The sequence below is a fragment of the Hordeum vulgare genome, chromosome 2H (genome assembly GCF_904849725.1).
Source record: "Hordeum vulgare subsp. vulgare chromosome 2H, MorexV3_pseudomolecules_assembly, whole genome shotgun sequence".
Classification (NCBI taxonomy): Eukaryota; Viridiplantae; Streptophyta; class Magnoliopsida; order Poales; family Poaceae; genus Hordeum; species Hordeum vulgare.
In genome coordinates, this window is record NC_058519.1 from 199,656,063 (window position 1) to 199,676,147 (window position 20,085).

The window sequence follows — 20,085 nt, forward strand, 5'->3', positions numbered from 1 at the left end:
CGGACAACGAAAGGCTCTACTGCCGCCAAAGCTCTCGTAGTTGCTTGTAGCATCCAGTCGCCTTTGCAGACCCGGGTTGCGGACAGTGTATCGATGAAGGGTGCGTCGTTTCTCCATGCTGCATGAAAGACAATGGTACCAGCAGATGCGCTAGCGGCCATAACAGGGGGTCTCGGGAGACTTCATGACCATGTGTTGTCAAAAAAGACAAGCCTTCTCGCCTCGGATGATCCAAGATACCCGCTATATATAGTTCATGTGCCGATCAGTATCCACATGTACGTCCACGAATGCCCCGCGGACCTGTTCTTTCTATGATTTGAGTACATCTTTGAGTTGTTCCGAACGAGGCAGCTCGATTTTACGTTCGTCCGCCTTTATGTGTTGCATATGAACTACATCGCCGGGAGAGAGCAAATCAGTGACCTTGCGGCCGCGGACTCGTACTACTTGCACGAGGGCTTCTTCTTAATCAACGAAGCCAACCATCGATATGTGAGGGAGTAAACAGAAGAGTTCTTGGTCAACCATAAGGACAAGGAAACGATTCTCCTACCTTCTCATCCCGGGTAAGTCATCTGTGGATAGCCACTATAATACATACATCCTTTCGTGCATTTTCAATCATTACTTCGCACACATGAAGGCTAACTTGATTGTGTATTTATTTTGCGTAGCGACGAGCGTGTCATTCTCCTCGTTCTTTACCCGTATTTCTCCCATGCTCTGTATTTGGACCCGCCCAAGACCATAGAGAAGCAACATTACACACATATAAAGGTTGTTCTGGACAAATGTCTCTTTGGCTTCAACATGTGGGGTGGCTACATCCAGGTCAAAAAAACAAATAATGGAGGGGTGTGCTTCGGCCATAAGACGGCCATAAGACTGACTTCTGTTGTGTCTGACGACCGACAACAAGTAATAAGGATGGATTCTACGTCATCCATCACATGCTCAAGTACAGAAGGGATGTACAATCACTTCGCATGACATCTTCATCCGATGCCCATATGCAGAGATGGGCCGAAAATTTAGGAACCATATCGGATCATCAAATCCGAAATGAATTCTACCGCATCCAGTAGGAAATTGCGTCGATCATCATGAAAGACATCCTCGATGAGAATGGAATGTTCTACGACGTCCCAATATCGCGGGTTGGCGTCCGAGCCCGCATAGCCCTACAACGTCAGAACTTGACGCCTTTCGCAAAGCTTGGGTGCATCCTCCCGGATATGGCCGGATGAAACGAGTACATTGGTTGAACAATGTTTTCGTTAGTTGTTACTTTCTCTAAATGAAACTTTGGATGTCTCTGTTAACGGCCCACACTCTATTTAGTTAGTTTTGGTACGATGAATTTCGTTAACTATGTTTATTATATGTTGCTTCTATTTGCCAACTCTTTCTCTCTGTGTTACTAAATATATTATGTTGCATATTATTGTTGAATTCACTATATGATATATGCATCTCTGATTGGTCGTTAACTATGTTTATTATATGTTGCTTCTATTTGCCAACTCTTTCTCTCTGTGTTACTCAAGTATATTATGTTGCATATTATCGTTGAATTAACTATATGATATATGCATCTCTGATTGATATATAGATCATCGATGGTGAAGAAGTGGTATGTCATCTACATAGGGAGGATTTTGGGAGTGTAGGATGAGTGGCCAGAATCTCAGGCCCAAGTGTACCGCTTCCCGCGCGACAGCCAAAAATGGTTTGATAGCTGAAGCAAGGCGGAAGTGTAGTTTCTTGAGATTCACACTAGCGCAAAAGAGGAACCGGAACCGGCGCCTCAAGAACTATTACATAATCTCACTTTTGATCATCATGATTGCTCTTCTCTTCTGTGCGATCATATCATAGTTTACGTAGATGGTGAAACATGAGTATGTCACCATGTAGTTGCATATATTTGAGACTTCTAATAACTTGTATCGAGACATGTGTTCGACCATAAATGATGATAATGATATGATGAAAGACTATGTTGTAGCACGTTGTTGATGATGATGATGCCAACGATGAGACATTTTTGTCTCATATCTTTTCAATGAATATGCATGTTCTTATTATATAAAAGCTGTATAAATACAGCGTAAAAGCATAGAAAAAAACATAACAATGACAAGGGGCAAAGTTTTACCAGTAGCGCTTCACCTTATCTGGCTTTTTTGCCGCTTCTTTTTTAATATATAATACGCATGCTCATGCATATTCGAGAGACAAAGAAAGCGATGCGCCCTTACCAGTAGCGCTTCACTGAAACAGGCGCTGCAGATACATAGCAGTGGCGCCGGATAATCCAACACTACTACTATGTAAGTTCACCAGTAGCATTGGGCATAAATAACGCCATTGCTAAATATTAGCTATAGCGTCCTACCAATAGAGTGTGCACCAGCGCTACTAATAGGGTTTTCTCTAGCAATGGCGTATTATGCTATTGCTCAGTAACTTTCTACCCCCAGGGGTCCAGTAGTTATACTACATATGAAGTAGGGTCTTTCCCTGCATCAATATAGGTTATTTTGGCAAGAATGGTATACATAATGAATACACATCAAGCTCGGACTTATCTCGGCTCAAGCTCAGTAATCGAAACTTCGTTTGGTGACATAGGTGATCTGCTGGTAGGATGCGAAACTCCTGGATATGGATCTGTGTGCATGCCCGAGTAGTTCATGCCACTCTTTTGGATGCAAAATGCTGGCCTAGATGGAGCTTGGAGAGACACAGTGCTGCTGCTTAGCATGACAGTCACAACCGACATCATCGGTCTATCCGCGGGGTCTTCTTGAACACACAGAAGTCCGATGTGCGCGCACTTCAGCATCTGGTCTCCAGGAGAATGGCTAGTCATAGATGAATCCATGATCCCTACAATTGTTCCCATCGTCCAGTGCTCCCAGACCTGCATTCAGTAGATGGATTATTTCATTACTATTATTGTTATTACAAATTGTAGCTTTGCCTAGAAGTCGAAGTTTTTAATAGTCAAAAACCCAAAGTACTCACCAAACTTAAGAGGTCTACAGCTTGCTCGGAGTCATATGCGACACTGTTTCTTTTTCCAGTGACGATCTCTAAAATCAAGACGCCGAAGCTGAACACGTCTGACTTGATAGAGTAATTCCCACGCATAGCATACTCGGGGGACATGTATCCACTGAAATAACAACATTATGTTATGAACTCATGCACTCTCAGATATCTTATAAAAGCAATTTTATTAAAAAAAAATCTTATAAGAGCAATGTCGCCAGCACTTACTAGGTTCCAACGACACGGTTGGTAATATCATGGGATTGGTCACTGCCAAATAACCTTGCTAAGCCAAAATCTGAAATCTTAGGATTAAAGTCAGAGTCTAAAAGAACGTTGCTCGCTTTGAGGTCCCGGTGAATTATCTTCAGCTGAGAATCTTCATGAAGGTATTGTAAGCCGCGAGCAATCCCATTCACTATCCTAAATCTCTTCCCCCAATCTAGCTGACTTCTCCTATCAGGATCTATAACATAGGAAAAGAAATATCAGAACTCTACACAATATATTTTAGTTATTTGTTTCACTGTTGCAAAATGGTTTGGTGAGTTGCCCACCAAAAAGGATGGTGTCGAGGCTTTTGTTGGGCATGTACTCATATACAAGTAACTTTTCTTGTTCCTCCAAGCAAACACCAAGAAGTCTCACTAAATTCTTGTGTTGAAGCTTAGCAACCAAAACAAGCTCATTTTTTAGCTCCTCTATCCCTTGGCCAGAACTTTGTGAGAGCCTTTTAACTGCTATTTCTTCATTGTTAGGAATGATTCCCTGTACAAATGGAGATATCTATTTACTAGATGTGGAATATACAGAATAAAAATCCTTTGTGAAATGATTAAATTAGCACCTTATAAACCACACCAAACCCTCCTTCACCAAGTTTATTGCTTTCATCAAAGTTATCTGTTGCGGCTCGTAGAGTTGATAGATCAAGAATGAGTGAATCGATACTCTGTATGTCCTCTGGATTTTTTGGATCTATCATAAGAGAAAAGACATTATAATAATGGTGTAAAGCATGAATGCAACTATTTCTGAATGCCAAAACATTAGTTTCAATTGTATAGATCATTTTTGAGAAACTGATTCCATTTGTGAACAAGAAGAAACTTATATGTTTAACCATCCCTCGCGTCGCCCCCGCCGTGGGCGACTCGGGGGCTCCCAAGCCCTAGGCGCCGCCGCCGCTCTCTCATCCTCCCCTCCTCGCCGCCGCCAGGTGACGCCGCCGGTAAAACACGTGTGGCAGACGGCGGCGGCGGGGGACTCCCTCTCCCGGCTCCCCTTCCTCCGCGGGCGGCGGATCTAGGTGGTTGACGGCGGTGGCTTGTGGCGATCGCGATCGGGCGTGAGGGGGCAGGCCTCGGCGAGCGGTGGCGGGGAGTGGGGCGCACGGCGGCGGCCCGCGGCAGGCGGTGGCGGGCGTTGGGCTAGCGGCGGTGCTCCGGCGGGTGCAGGCGGTGCTGGCCCCTGTACGCGGTCGGTGGATCCCTCTTTGACCCGGACGGCGCGGGGGGTGGCGGCGGCTGTGGCGGCGGTCCTCGCTGGATGCTGGTGGCCATGGTGTTGCTTCTCGTCGACCCCGATCTACTCCGATCTGCAGCGGATCCGGCCCCAGATGGCTTCTCGCTGTTCTTGGATGCTAGCCCTGCAGATCCGGTGGTTGGAAGGGTTCCGGGGGAGTCCCTTGGCCGGTGCGGCGGCCACTCCGAAGGCAGCACCTTTGGGTGTTGTTCCCCTTGTTGGAGGCTTTGGAGAGGATCCCCTTCCTTCCACCCCTCCCAGGAGCTCAGGTGAAAACCTCAGATCCTCTTGGTCCAAGCGACGACGACACCGCGGTGGCATGTTCCTTCCTGAAGGTGTTGCTCGGGGGCTGCTCAAGCGGTGGTGGAGGTGGCGGCGGTTCGATGTCGGCGCATTTTGGCCTGCTACATCTTGGAGGCTGTGACGTCGGCGGCGCTCGTCTGGTGGAGCAACAACATTGCTGTTTGCGTCATCAGGCTCTGGATGCTCCGGGGGAAACCCTAGATCTGGGTCTTCCTGGATCAGACGATGATGGCGTTTTATCGCCCTCCCTCCTGGGGGCATCGTTTTGGAGCAAGTCCTGGCTGGAGGAATGGTGGAGCGGTGCTTCATCTCACACATTGATGGCGGCGGATATCGGCGGCATGGCGCTGTGGGGACTCGGCGTCCGATGCGTGGAGATGGACTCGCGCAGGAGGAGGTAGCTATCTGGCGTCATGGTGACGTCAATGGCAGAGTGGCTACACAAGGTAGAAGCCTCAATATTTGCTCTAAAGACGGACCGGTGGAAGATGGCGGCGATAGCACACGAGTGCGTCAGATCGGTTTTGTGCCCTAGACCCGGTATGTGGCAGATGGCTTGACCGGATCTGCTGGGGCTTCCGACTTTCGATGTTAGGCTTAGGTAAGTGATCTGGGTATGTGGCCCAGCTAGCACCCCTTCATCATATGGATAGGAGTAGCAACAGATGTTGCGAAGATGGCGGATTCAGACATGTTGTTGTAATACTTTGTAAGGTCCTCGAGAATAATAAATAAAATGGCCGCATGCATCTCCCTGATGCAGAGGCCGGGGGTCATCCTCCTTTTCTAAAAAATATATATATATGTTTAACCAAAAATAATAAGGGACTTACATGATAATGATGCCTTTAGTGCCGCCGGTTTGCTCTTCCTCCTCCATAGACAAAAGCAAATTACAACAGCAGCCAGTATTGCAACGACTATCGGTAGTGCAATGGCTAAAATTCTAACAGTTCCATTCCTTGTGCCTCCTGTAAATGAAAGGCGACAGTCAGTACAAGATACATTGAAGAGGATCCTACAAGACTCTAAGAGATGATGCAACTGCCTTGTTGTCACACATTTTGAAGATAATGAAGCTACTATGTTGAAAACTGCAAAGATATCACTGGAGAAAATCCATTAATATCTTTGATGTCTAGTTGTTTACAGTGCTGAAAGCTTTTATGTCTAGCCTCTTTGAATTCAGACATGGACATGGGTAGGAAATCTGAATGTGTTATTTCGCCTGAGTTCCAATGCCAAGGAATATACTCTCTCGAAAACAAAAGGAATAAAAAAATATAGTTGCATTTTTAGTTGTAAACAGCCATGAAAAGCCTGTGTAATCACTAATGACCCGTCTAAAAAGGAAAAAAAAAAACATGTGCTCATGCAGAAACACCAGAAGATATTTTGTTCGTCAATATTCCTACTTAGGCTGGTCGTAATGGGAATATCATAGGTAGTATCATGCATGCCAACTAGGCAACTTTGATGAGGTGTCATAGAATTAAATGAGGAAAGAGAGGGTTCAGTATCATGCATATTATGATACCGTATCAGTAATAGATGATTTGCTACTATGTGTCATGCATGACAATAAATAAACTACCTTAGACTACTGACATATAATATTATGCATTACAGATCTAGTATCATATATTAGTATCATGTATATGATACTAGTATATGATACTCTTCGTTACAACCAGCCTTAGACCAAATCGTGGAAGAGTCAGGAGTGCTATAAATTCCAACACGGACCCTTTGCAGAAGAGTTTTTATGGCTAGCAATTAGCCAAGCATGCACAACTGGCCCGGTCATCACAAGACTTTGAACTCGTATAATTCTCTGTTTTGTCCAGTCAATTAACAGATAGCTACGGGACTACACAGAAGTCAAGACCAAACAACAGAAATTTCCAAAGTTTCCTGTTGCGAGCAATCTTTCCCTCGTTTACTTACTTTGTTAGTTTACCATGGTTTGTTTTGTCTGAACTATCGTACACACTAATTACTTCCGAATTCTTTACAGAACTATGAAGATTGGATTGGTTATTTTAGCACAACTGAATCAGACTGTAAAAAAGCCCCTGGCTGGTGTTGACAGTCTATAACTATATGCTAGAATCAAATTAAATAATACTAGAACTGTGGTGTGTAAATCCAAATGGACTCGATCCGTTCCAGCTTGAGTTTCTACTTTTTCCTTTCTTTGCAGATCGAACCTCACTGTTTTAACTTCCCAAAAAAAATTAAAACCTCACTGAATAGCTGCACTTTTAGTTGTAAACAGACATGAAAAGCCTGTGTAATGGGTAATGGTCCGTCAAAAAGGAAAAATTCCATGTGCTCATGCACAAACACCAGAAGATATTTTACTTACTTAGAGCAAATCATGGAAGAGTCAAGAGTGCTATAAATTCCAACACGGACCCTTTGCAGACGAGTTAAGGCTAGCAATCAGCCAAGGAAATAACTTTCAATGAGAATTCAATGAAATTCATTGAATTTCATTAATTTCAGCAATTTCAGTAGCACACAAGAAATAAAAAAAATTCAAAATATTTTTCCAAAATTTCAAATATTTAATGAAAATTAAGTGAATATTTCGGCCCTTTGGCCGAAATGCAAACTGAAATAAGGCCTGGCCAGATCGTCAGAAGACTGAGAACTCATATAATTCTGGTTGTTGTCCAGTAAATTAACTGATAGCAACGGGACTACGCAGAAGTCAGGACGGAACAACAGAAACCAATTGCTTCCGAATTCTTTACAGAACTTTGAAGATCTTCTGTGAAAAGGCTCCTGGTTGGTGTTGACAGTCTATATTTTTATGTTCGAAATCAAATTAAATAGTAAAATTGTGCTGTGTAAATCTAAATGGAGTCGATCCAGTCCGCAATGAGTTTCTACGTTTTCGTTTCTTGGCAGATCGAACCTCAAATGTTTTACCTTTCAAAACAATGAAACCTCACTGTTTTGTCCCTCAAATGTTTTACTTCTGGTCTAAAGACTGAATCGTACAAATAAGATGGAAGTTATTTCTCCAAGCTCACCTCCTCTGACTGGTGGTGGCGTCACGTTGTCCGGCGCTGGAGATGGAGCTTCCCCCACGGATGGTGCCGGGAGCTGCAGCAGAGAAGGCCCGGTGAAGAAGGGATACTGCTCGTACCTGTAGTTGCACTGCAATCCAAGAATTCTACCACCCTGCCTCCCGCTTAGGTACTGGGGCATGTCCGCGATGATATTTCCGAGGCAGCTCCGGCAATCGGTCGGTGCCATGTCTGGCCTGCACTGCGCCACACCGTAAATCTTCGGTTTCCCCTTGTCGATCGTCTCGAACCCCTTCTCCCCTGTGCCGAATCGCCTGGATGAGTTCGTGGCCGCGTACTCGGCGGTGGCGTTCAGGAGGATACCCACGGCGGTGTTGAACACCTCCTTCACTGGCTCGGTCACGTTCTGCGTGTTCATCAGTATGAGGGCGTTGTTGTCGCCGCCGGTGGGGGAGAGGATATTCTTGTTGGAGAAGCCAACGTAGCAGTGGTCTTCGTAGACGGCGGCGACCTTATTGTAGGGGCAGAGCTGCTGCGCGCCCTTGAAGCCGTTGGAGACGCAAGTGCCGCAGGTGGAGGCGTTGGCGTCGCCGCGGCAGAGCGCGAGCGCGTACACGATGTCCGGAACGGTGCCGATGCTGGCGAACGCGAAGAGCGTCCGCGAGGAGGAGGCGTTCTTGGGAAGGGTGGTGGAGAGGGCCTGGATGTTAGCCTGGTAAGTGCTGTTCTGGGTGAACATGCTGGTCTTGTCGTCGCAGTTCTGCCACTGGGATTGGGAAGATGCCAGCGGCGGGAGGAGGAAGGCAAGGAGGAGGGCAGCGGCGGTGGCGAGGTAGGAGGGGATGCGGCCGCGGTGGTGCGAGGCCATGGTGTTTGGCCGCTTGGGCGAGCCGACGAGTCGTCAGTAGTGGTGGAAGATGCGGCAGTGGCTCGACTACAAAGCAAAGCGAAGCAAAGTAGTAGAAGGCTTATGCTGAGGGGGGGATACGGGAGGTAGGGTCTGGTGTTGACTCTTGTGGGGCTCGTTTGACTGGAATACTGTACTGGAGAGTCGTTGATGCTGGTGGTTCTGAAATCGTGGGGCCTCCTATAAATGCTCGCGGGGCCCAGCCACTCAGCCAGCTTCGGTAGCGGCTAGCGGCTAGCGGCCGTGTCTGACCCGACGACAGGGGTGGCCGACGCGACATGACCCTGGAGTCGGGAAGAAGAACCGAAACGACCGGGGGAAGTACTCCACGTGAGTTTACATGGCTCATATCAAACCTTCAATTATGTTTTTCCTGGTTTCACAAGAGGAAAAAGATCCAACTATTTCCACATGACAACAAGTGTCGAGTTAAGGCAGGTTCCCGTCGAACTTGACGGACTTTGTCCTCGCCGTGCGGGTACATGCACCGGTGCGTTTGGAACCGGAGAAATCCGCACATATTCTTCACCCTCTCTATTTTAATATCAATGCATCGTAATTTTATGTTTTGTAAATTCTGTTTTATTTTATACGTAAAACGTGATTGTAAAAAAATATAATTAATATAAAAATATTTTATATTACGTAAAATTATGAACATACAAAAATAGTGTAAAATATATAAAGAATTCATTTTTTTCTGGTATTATGACCTATATTTTTGTTTTTTCTTTTGTGAAATTTTCTTGCATTTTAGAATCAAATCAGTATATTTGCAATTGTTATGATTATGAAAAAATTACAGGCGTTTCTGAAAAAAAGAGCAAGATGCCCGTCCACACTTTACAACCGGGGATTACTCCTCATTCCGCATAAAATCAAAGAGACCTACTCGCCACTGCCCACCTCGATAGATTCCCTAGTTCGCATTGAGGTCATCGTGCTACCACCTACAATTCACTCTCCTATAAAATCCTATATGAATGTCGCGTGCTATTGAAGGGGAAGCCTTGTTGAACACATCATTATTCCTGTTTCCAAATTTCCTAGGTCACAAAGAGCAACCAATACTTGAAAAAGTCTTATACATGTTTCAAGTTAGTGACGGGCATAAATAGGAACCCGCCACTAATATTTTGGAAAATTTATTGTGCGGGTAGAAAAATCTACCCGCAATCGGAGATTCCACTACACTGGTGGGCGGTAATACCCATCCCCACAAATGAACTCTCCCAACTTGGATCGCATGATAAAAGTGAGCAGTGACGGGCACACTGGAATACCCACAACTAGTACATTAGGTAGGAGTGGCTGTGAGTATTTATGCACGCCACAGATAATTGTCATGAACCTTTTACAAATTTATTATATCCAGAAGTTAGCAGTAACGGGCAGTACAAAGCGCTCGTCACAAGTTTCTTTGCCCCAAATATTTCCAGTGAAACCATAAGTACTAAACCTAGAGTTATCTTAAATTTGAAGGGGAGCAAACATTAAAGTAAATCATATTTACTAATCCTAGAATAGCTAGTTTGTCCTCTACTTCGGGGGAGAGTGTCCAATTTTGTATGGGGAGTGCATCACGTTCTTCCTGTCACACTCTCAGACTTTTACCATCAACAACAATAAGCTACCCATCAGGGACGCTCTCCCCCGTTGTCCACGTCATCAGGGAGGACTCCAACCAGGAACATCTGGGCAAACGTTGGGACTGTTTTTTCTGCGTTTGTGTGGCTCGCGTTGCTTCGAAATCAAACTCTGATTGGCTTACTAGAGAAGGCAGAGAGGAAAACCTAGAAACGGATCGTCCACCCCCAGCCCACATTACACCGTCCCCATCCCTCGTCTGCCGCCGTCACCACCGCTGCCACCACTCACTGGCGTCCTCCCCCAGAGCCGTCGCCACCACTCACCAGCGGCCTCCCTCACAGCCGCCGCTGCTGCGAGCGGCCTCCCCCACAGACTTTGCCCCATCCCTTCTTTCCTCTCCTTACTTTATCCTCGCCACCAACGACCTCCTCACCTCCCCCTCGCCCCAGATCGGGCAGCAGGTCCGGATCCATGGTCATGCCGGCGCGAGCTCCTCAATGAGAAGGTTCCAGCCGCGTGACGAGGGTGGTCACTTCCGATCTGACACTGGTGCCAACGCCATTGACAAGGTCCCTTCTCCATCACTCTCTCTATTTTCGGTATGTAGTTGGTGCTCTGTTCGTCAAGCTTCCTCTCTTCTCTTCTAAGGGCGCCGCTTTCCTCGTGCGACTCATCAGATCCAACCTCGCGTGGGCGCCGGCTATGGATGGAGACGTCGTTGCAGACCACTGGCACTCCGCCGCGGTGTTGAACCTGTGCAACTGCAACCAACTAGAGTTGTAGCACATCTGCACTGGCACAGTCACCGCCAGCCCAACGAAGAACTCATGTGTTTAGCTCCACCCACTCCTCTCGATGGCTTCCCTATTGTGACATCGTCGACTTTTGCTACAGTAAATATTGTAATTAAGCTACAGTGATCACCCGCAAATGATGCCACATCATCGAGAATTACCGTCGTTGACCCGCATTGAATTTCTATCTGGATTCAGAAATTGAAAACAAAAGATAATTATAATTATAAATTCATATTAACTATTAAAGAAAGAAAGTATTAAAAATAATAATGATAAAAGAAAGAAAAGAAATTAAAAAGAAAAAAAAAGAAATTAGAAAGAAGAAATAATAGAAAAGGAAAACAAAGCAAAGCAAAACAAAACAAAACAAAAGAAAAAGAGGAAACCCCCCCACCCCCATGGCCGACTGGGCCAAAGTGGCGCAGCCGAGCCAGCCCACCCCGCACCCCCCCTCAAACCCTACGGTGAGGGAGCCCCTCCCCTGCCTCGCTCCCTCCCTCCCACTTGCGCCGCCGCCAGGGGCTCCCTCCCGCCTCGATTCCCCAACCCCCTCATGGGGGGCCCCACCCTCACCGACACCTCCTCTCGTTCCCTCTCGGTACCGCAGCCCCTCCCCACCTCTCGTTCTCTCCCCACCAACCGAGAGACCCCCACCCCCCTCTCTCTCTCGGCTCTCTCCCTCCCCAGATCGACTCCCCCTCGTGCCTCCAAATCTCCCTCCCTACCCCGAGGCCTCCCTCCTCCCGGCCTCCTCCTCCCGCCGGCGAGCCCCCTCCCATCCCCACCGGTCTCGCCTCCCGGGCGGCCTCCCACCCGCCGGTTCCCTGCTACCCAACCGGCCGGAGCACACCGCCCCTTCCTCGCCGGCCGAAGCCTCCACCCCCGGGACCGTCTCCCGTCGCCCCCCCCCCCTGCGCCGGCCGGAGCTCCCCGTCAGCGGCTCCATCCCGGGGGCCCTCCTCACCGGGGCCCCTCTCGGCACGAGCTCGCCGTCACGTTCTCACCGGCATCATCACCACCGCGCCACCACCGTCACCGCATCGTCTTCGTCCTCTCCGTCACCTCCGCCTTCCCGCGAACTCCGGCTTCACCGGGTCGTCTCATGAACGTTGGTGAGCCCCTCCTCGGGCTCCTCCCACCATCGCGTTCCCCTCACCATCCCGGTTCCGTTCCGGCAAACGGGGCTCCGATCCGTCGACGTTTGACTCCGGTAGGAGGAGATGAAGTTGGCTCTCTTCTATGTTGAGGAAGTTAAGAGAGACTCTCTGTTGTGTTCTTTGTTGTGTGTTAACAGAGAGAGATGAGAGTGTTAAGAGTTAAAAGAAAATAAAAGAAAAGATGTATTAGATGCCGTATGTATGTATGTATGTATGTATGTATGTATGAGATGCGATGTATGTATTTGCGTATATAGATATTTGGAGGAATACGATATTTACATGATTATGTATCTGTGAATAAAATCGAGTATTTGGCCTAAGGTCACTTACCGGTGGGGCCAACGCACCCGCTGTCTATGACAGGGAGGCCCCACGCGATAATTAAATAAATAAAAATAATGTTAATGTTTTTATTAAATAAATAAATAGATATATTAGTTAAATTAATTAATTAGAATAATTAGAGTATGACACGTGGGTCCCCCACTAAATTAATCTGATTAATTGATATTTAATCTTAATTAAAACTTGTGCCCATGACGTTCGGGACCCGCTGGTTAGTTGACGAGTCAACTGTTGATGTCAGCATGCCATCATGCTGATGTCATAATAGCTTTTTGTTAAATTATTCAAATCTGTTTTTAATTCCTAATTATTGAATAAAACTTTAAAAATTAATATTAAATAATCCGTAAGTCAGATCGAAATATTTTCAACATGAAAGTTGATCAGCAGAACGAGGCGAACCCGGATACACGGTCCATTCGTCTGTCACGCATCCCTAGCATAGCAAACATGGAACATTTCCATCGTTTCCAGTATAACCGGTAGTAGCCCGAGACCCGGAAAATATCGTCAGATATTCTTCCGACCCGTCTATGACGGATGTTGCTACGTTAGCTCATGTCTAGCCTGCATCTTGCCATGTCATGCTTTGTGTTGCACAGTTGCTATTATTTATTGTTTCTTCCCCCTCTTCTTACCGGTAGACACCGAGACTGACGCTGATGCCGGGTACATCTACGACCCTGCCGATCAGTCCTTTGCCGCAGAGCAGCAAGGCAAGAACCCCCCCCCCCTTGATCATTCCTATATCGCCTATGTCTTTCTTCCTACTGCTTGCATTAGTATTTTGCTACTGTTGTAGTTAGCTCCTATATCTGATGCATAACCTGTTTTTGATGAACTGCTACTTTCAGTCATGTACCTTTAATATGCCTAGTATAGGTGGAGCAGTCATCCCCTCTGACCCCGTAGTTCAGTTGCCCCGCTTGTTTTCAATCTCGATCCTTGATCGACGAGCCAGACCCGACACAGCACATACACCCCCTTCGTTGTACGACGCTACAGAGATACTATCGGGTACCGAGGGTGACACCTCGCTAAGTACTCCTGATGATATCTCTGTAGTATAGCTAGTCGGTCGTGGTTATCGAGGGTGATTTCTCTTTCACCATTCCCGATGACGCCTCTGTCGTGCAACCCCTCAAGTGTGGGACCCCCGAGGGTGATTCCTCCAAGCCCACCTTGACGGGTACATCATTCGGAGTCCAACGAGGGTGATACCTCGGACCCCCCCCCCCCGATGTTACAACCACACAGTTACTCGACCATGTTACTGGGATCATTGGTGATTAGTTGTAAGACGGGTGGATTCCCGTGAGACTGTGTTGTTGGCCTAATTAAAATGCTAATGGATTTGGGTATTTGATCTGGGTTGGTCGGAGACCTTTTCGCACTAACCGGCTACGCGGGAAGAATTATGGGTACTCAGCATTGCGGTATCAGCCGAAGCTTTTCAGATGTCAGCAATCATAGTGGCGCGCGTCCGAGTGGTCCCGAGATGCATTGCGCTTGTGATTAAGGGATGCTAGGACTGACGTCGGCCGCCCTCGCATCGTGCAGGAGCGCGGAGGGGAACTGGGCCCATGAACCCTTTGAGGTTAGGATTTAGACCGGCGGGCTGACCTCTCTGATTAGTCTTAGGTGGGGCTGCGACGTGTCGATATTCCGAGGCCGGGCAGGACCCAGAAAAGTATGTCCGGCCAGAGTGTTATCGAGCGTGACGGGACATGTGGTGCACCCCTGCAGGGATGAAAATTAACTATTCGGATAGCCGTGTCCACTGTTATAGGACGACTTGGAGTTGTGCCCCGATCTTTTACAACTACAATTGTTACTTAACTGGAATTAGTTTGCCTCGGGTTTGCTTCCTCGCAGGGAGTCGAGGGAGGATCTTTAGGCGTGACCTCACTTTAATATTGCTGCAACAATATGACTATTAATGTGTTACCCCCTGTTCTACTCTCGTCTATTGCTGCAAGACCCTGAAGATGCTAGTCTTCGATAGGACTAGGCCTTCTCTCTCTATTCTCGCATTGCTGCAGTCAGTCCACATATAACCCCCCTTCTTTGATATTGATGCATAATTAGAATAGTTCTGATGTAAGACTTGCGAGTACTTTGGATGAGTACTCGCCGCTGCTTTGCTCCCCTCTTGTCCCCTTGATCCGTTGCTGCGACCAGATGATGGAGCCCAGGAGATGGAGGTTCTCGCCGCTGACGACTGCTACTCCGACGGTGCCTACTACTACGTGGAGGCCGCTGATGATCAGGAGTAGTTAGGAGGTTCCCAGGTAGGAGGCCTCGCCTCATTCGATCGTTGTATCTTTTGTGCTAGCCTTCTCTAAGGCGCCCCATGTTTTATGTCTGTACTCAGGTATTTGTTGCTTCCGCTGACTCATATGTTTATCGAGCTTCCGTATTCTAGCCCTCGAGGCCCCTGGCTTGTAATAGGAAGCTGATGTTATTTTATTTTGTGTCTAGAGTTGTGTTGTGATATCTTCCCGTGAGTCCTTGGGTTTGATCGTATGCATTTGCGTGTATGTTTAGCGTACGATTAAATCCAGGGCGTCACAAGTTGGTATCAGAGCCGACTGCCTGTAGGTAGCCCCCTTTCCAACTCCTTGGCCGAAGTTGAGTCTAGTGTTTGATAAACTTTACTAACACCGATGTTGTGGCTTACGGGCCCACATCTCAATTGGGTGGCATTAGTATCTTTTACTCCTTTCCTATACTCTGGGCTCTACTCTCTTTTCTCTTTCGGGTCAAAGATTTTACTAACTCTAACATTAGGTTCTCGAATCACATTGACCCGGAGCGCTGGACTATCTACTCTTTCTCCTGGATATGTATTACACACACTGTCATTTGACATCCGTCAATCTTGTTTTCAGATGCGTCCCGCAAGACAGCAGGTGCGCCTGACACAGGCCACTGAGACGACTGGGTTCCCGGCCATTTTGGTCGACCTCCTGACCAGGCTGGGATATCGCTGGTACCCCGAGTACACTGTGTTCGAGGATTTCCGCGAGTACAACCAGTACCAGTACCAGGCTGAGGTTCGCATCTTCGACCAGAGGTGCGACGAGACCCTCGAGCGCCACGTCTTCTGTGGTATTGGAGTGTCGGTCGAGATGGCCGTCCATGATGCGGCCTACATCGCCATCACCCGTCTCCGTGGAGCGTACCCTCACCTGGAGGAGAGCCCTTTCAGATACATCCCGCATGCTCCTGCTGGGGATGAGACTGGGTCTGATCTCACTGCCTACGCTTCTGACGTTCGGGAGCGCTGCGACCGTTCCTACGTCGCTGTCTGCGCCCCCTACGTGACGCGTCGCTACGACGCACGGGTTCTGGTGCAGTACACTGAGGCAATGGATCGTGCTTTCCAAGCTCTGACTGTGGAGCTGTATGCTACGCGCGCTCGTCTTTACGACGCGTTGACAGAGCTGCAGCCATCACACTGCCCGAGGGTTCCCCCTATGCGCATCCGCGAGCCGAGCAGAACAGAGCTACCATCAGCTCTCGAGTGGACTGATGTTGGGGGTAGAACCCCTGCACTTGGACCTCAGCTCCTCGACTGATTGCGGTACCCTCACCAGAGTCATAACGGGACACAGGGTCCTGTCCCTACCTTCTATCACCACCAGCTACCAGGATTCGATCGTCCTCTCCGACGTTGATGTAGCCTTATCTCTACATCTCGTTGTGGTACTCTTCCACCGCGTGCCTGCGCGCCGCCTAGTGAGTCCAGGGTATCGTCTGATGCGTCCGGGCTATCGCCAAATTTCGAATTTGTAATCGTTAGTCTGTACTCGAACTTATGTATGGGTCTGTATGTCGAACTCAACTACTATGGAGTATCTATCGCATTTCCCTTTCATTATGCTTGATTACTTCATGAATGCGTGCGATGCCTTTGCAATTACTTTAAGCTAAACTACCCCTGTTAAATATTTAACAGGATGGTTAGACCAGCTGGCCGCCCGCGTGCCCCTGCCAACGATGCACCACCCCCGCCTCCTGAGTATATGGCGGGGATGATCCAACAGTTTGAGCTGAACCGCTAGTTTATGCAAGGGCTCATGGATCAGTTCCAAAGGCCGAACATGAACCAACCGCAAGGCGTGACACTGCAAGACTTCTGCCGTCTCAACCCTGCGATCTACCGCAGCTCAACTCAGCCTCTTGATGCTGATGACTGGCTCCGTGACATTTCTTATGAGCTAGAGTCTGCCAATGTGCCCCTGGCGAGCTATGTCAACTTTGCCGCCTACTTTCTGAAGGGTCCCGCTGCTCAATGGTGGGACAGCCACAGGCGCTCTCAGCCCGATGGAACTATCATCACTTGGGCAGTGTTCAAGGCTGCTTTCCGTGCTCGCTACATTCCCCAGGGAATCATGGACCGGAAGAAGCGTGAGTTCCGCAACTTGGTCCAGGGCAACAAAACAGTGGATGCTTATCAGCGGGAATTTCTGGAATTATCTCGCTATGCTAAAGAAGACATTACGACTGATGCACGCAGGCAGGAGAAGTTCCGTAAAGGCCTCCACCCTGATATCAAGCTGACACTCCTCGTTCAGGACTATGCTGATTTTGCCACCCTGGTGAACAAGGCTATTCAGGTTGAGACTGGTCTGCAGGAATACAAGGATAGCAGCAAGCGCAACCGTGACATGGGCTCATCTTCGGGCTCATCTGCACAGAAGCGGAAGATCTGGATTCCCAACAACATGTACCATGCACCTGCTCCTACTCCGAGGTCGTCCTATGTTGCACCTCGCCTGCCTCCTCCACCACCTAGGCAGCCGAGGCTTCCAGCTCCACCGCCTCGAGTTCCTCCTTCCCGTCCTGAGGACGGGCTGTGCTTCAAGTGTGGCCGTCCAGGTCACCGTGCTAGAGACTGCAGGCAGAATCCGAATCAGCTGACACTTCCCGCAACTGGCAGTGGCAACAACCAGAACCGCAACTTCAACGCTAAGCCTGCTTATGTTCGTGGTCAGGACAACAACATTGATATGGGTCAAGCTCAAGACCAGCCTGCTACCGTGATGGGTACACTTCTCGTTAACTCAGTACCTGCTTCTGTATTGTTTGATACAGGAGCATCGCATTCCTTTATGTCGGAAAGTTTTGCATTCATGCATGGCATTAAGTACGAAGAGATGAACGTCCCAATAGTGGTAAACACCCCCTCGGGCCAATGCCGACCCTCCATGGTCTGCTCCAATGTCCCCATTGAAATTGAAGGATTGGAATTCTTTGCCTCTCCCATGTTATTAAGTTCTTCCAACATTGATCTCATACTGGGGATGGACTGGTTGAAAGCTCATACGGCATCGGTCGTTTGTGCCACCAAGACCGTCCACCTCCTACACCCTTCAGATGCATTAATAAGCTACCATGCTCATCTCGTCCGGAATGCTGAGGCACGACTATATGCCTTGAATGCATTAAATGCGTCGCCTCTTGAAGGGATTGAAAACATTCCAGTGGTCCGAGAATTCCAAGATGTCTTTCCAGAAGAACTTCCAGGGATTCCCCCTGCTCGAGCTGTCGAGTTTGTCATTGACTTGGTACCCCGTACCACTCCTATTGCCAAGCGTCCTTATAAAATGCCACCCCATGAACTCCTTGAACTTAAGCAAGAAATTGACAACTCGCTCCGTCTGGGTTTCATCCGTCCGAGTTCCTCTGCTTGGGGAGCACCTTCTCTCTTTGTTAAGAAGAAGGATGGGACAAATCAATTGGTTCAAGACTATCGTCCTATCAACCAGGCCACTATTCAGAACAAATATCCTCTCCCTCGGATAAATGATTTGTATGATCAACTTGCTGGTTCCACCGTCTTCTCTAAGCTCGACTTGAGATTGGGATACCACCAGATCCGTGTTCGCAAGGAGGATATTCCAAAGACCGCCTTTGTTACTCGATATGGATCATACGAGTACACCGTCATGTCCTTCGGCTTAACCAATGCACCGGCAACCTTCTCTCGATTGATGAATTATATATTCATGGACTACCTCGACAAATTTTTTGTGGTATATCTGGATGATATTCTGGTATTTTTGAAGAACAAAGAAGAGCATGTTGAACATCTTCGTCTTGTACTGGATAAGCTTCGGGAGCATAAACTCTATGCGAAGTATTCCAAATGTGAGTTCTGGCTAGACGAAGTGATTTACCTTGGTCATGTGATTTCCAAGGATGGTATTGCGGTCAACCCCGAACGAATTCAAGCTATTCTTGACTGGACCCCCCCGAAGAATGTCAAGCAAGTCAGAAGTTTTCTCGGACTCGCCAGCTATTGTCGTCGATTCGTCGAGAACTTCTCCAAGATTGCGAAGCCCTTAACCAACCTGCTTCACAAAGGTGTTAAGTATGAGTGGACTGATAAATGTCAAGAAAGTTTCCAGGCGCTCAAGGACAAACTAACGTCCGCTCCAGTACTTGCTCCTCCAGATACGAAAAGGGATTTCATGATATACTGTGATGCTTCTCGTCATGGAATAGGTTGTGTCCTGATGCAGGATCGCAAGGTGATCGCTTATGCTTCACGTCAACTGCGTGCTCATGAAGAGAACTACCCAGTTCATGATCTCGAGCTTGCCGCAGTCATTCATGCATTGAAGGAATGGCGACAATACCTTGTCGGTAATTGCTGTGAAATCTACACCGACCATCAAAGTCTGAAGTACTTGTTCACTCAACCGGAGCTGAACCTACGTCAACAAAGATGGATGGAGCGTATAGCAGATTTTGACTGTAGTATATCATATACCCCTGGCAAGGCTAACGTAATGGCTGATGCCTTGAGTCGCAAGTCATACTGCAACCACCTCCAGGTTCATCAGGTTCACGATCGTCTGCAAGAGGAGTTCCGTAAGCTGAACCTCCACATTGTTCCTCAGGGTTACCTTGTTCACCCTCCTGAAGAGTGTCAAAAGATGAATCTTCGTGTTGTTAATCAGGGTTCCTCAGTAACCTAGTGGTTGAACCAGATCTTGTGAGCTCCATAAAGAATCTGCAAGACTTTGACGATGATGTCGACAGGATTAAGAGCTATATTGCGAAGGGTAAACCCTCCTTTTTCACTATTGATGAAGATGGCGCCTTGTATTTCAAGGGTCGCCTATTCGTCCCAAATAAGAAGGAAAATCTCAGGATGACTGGGAAGGTGATGGAAGAAGCTCATGACACACCATTGTCTATTCACCCGGGTAGTACCAAGATGTACCAAGACATCCGGCAAAGATTCTGGTGGCCCAATATGAAACAAGACATTGCACGCTATGTGGCAGAATGTGATATATGTCGGCGTATCAAAGCAGAACACCAAAAGCCTGCTGGAACTTTGCAAC

General features: G+C 47.8%; 1 protein-coding gene across 1 annotated transcript; it reads right to left on the reverse strand.

Moving 5' to 3' along the window:
* Positions 1 to 2,433: 2,433 nt before the first annotated feature.
* On the reverse strand, positions 2,434 to 8,876 carry LOC123425828 (cysteine-rich receptor-like protein kinase 10). The gene is made up of 7 exons (XM_045109564.1): positions 7,929 to 8,876; positions 5,721 to 5,858; positions 3,908 to 4,038; positions 3,618 to 3,828; positions 3,289 to 3,526; positions 3,034 to 3,184; positions 2,434 to 2,929 (listed from the first exon to the last, which is right to left on the reverse strand). The coding sequence occupies exons 1-7, from the start codon at positions 8,791 to 8,793 to the stop codon at positions 2,591 to 2,593; spliced, it is 2,073 nt and encodes a 690-aa protein (XP_044965499.1). The 5' UTR covers positions 8,794 to 8,876; the 3' UTR covers positions 2,434 to 2,590.
* Positions 8,877 to 20,085: the final 11,209 nt, after the last annotated feature.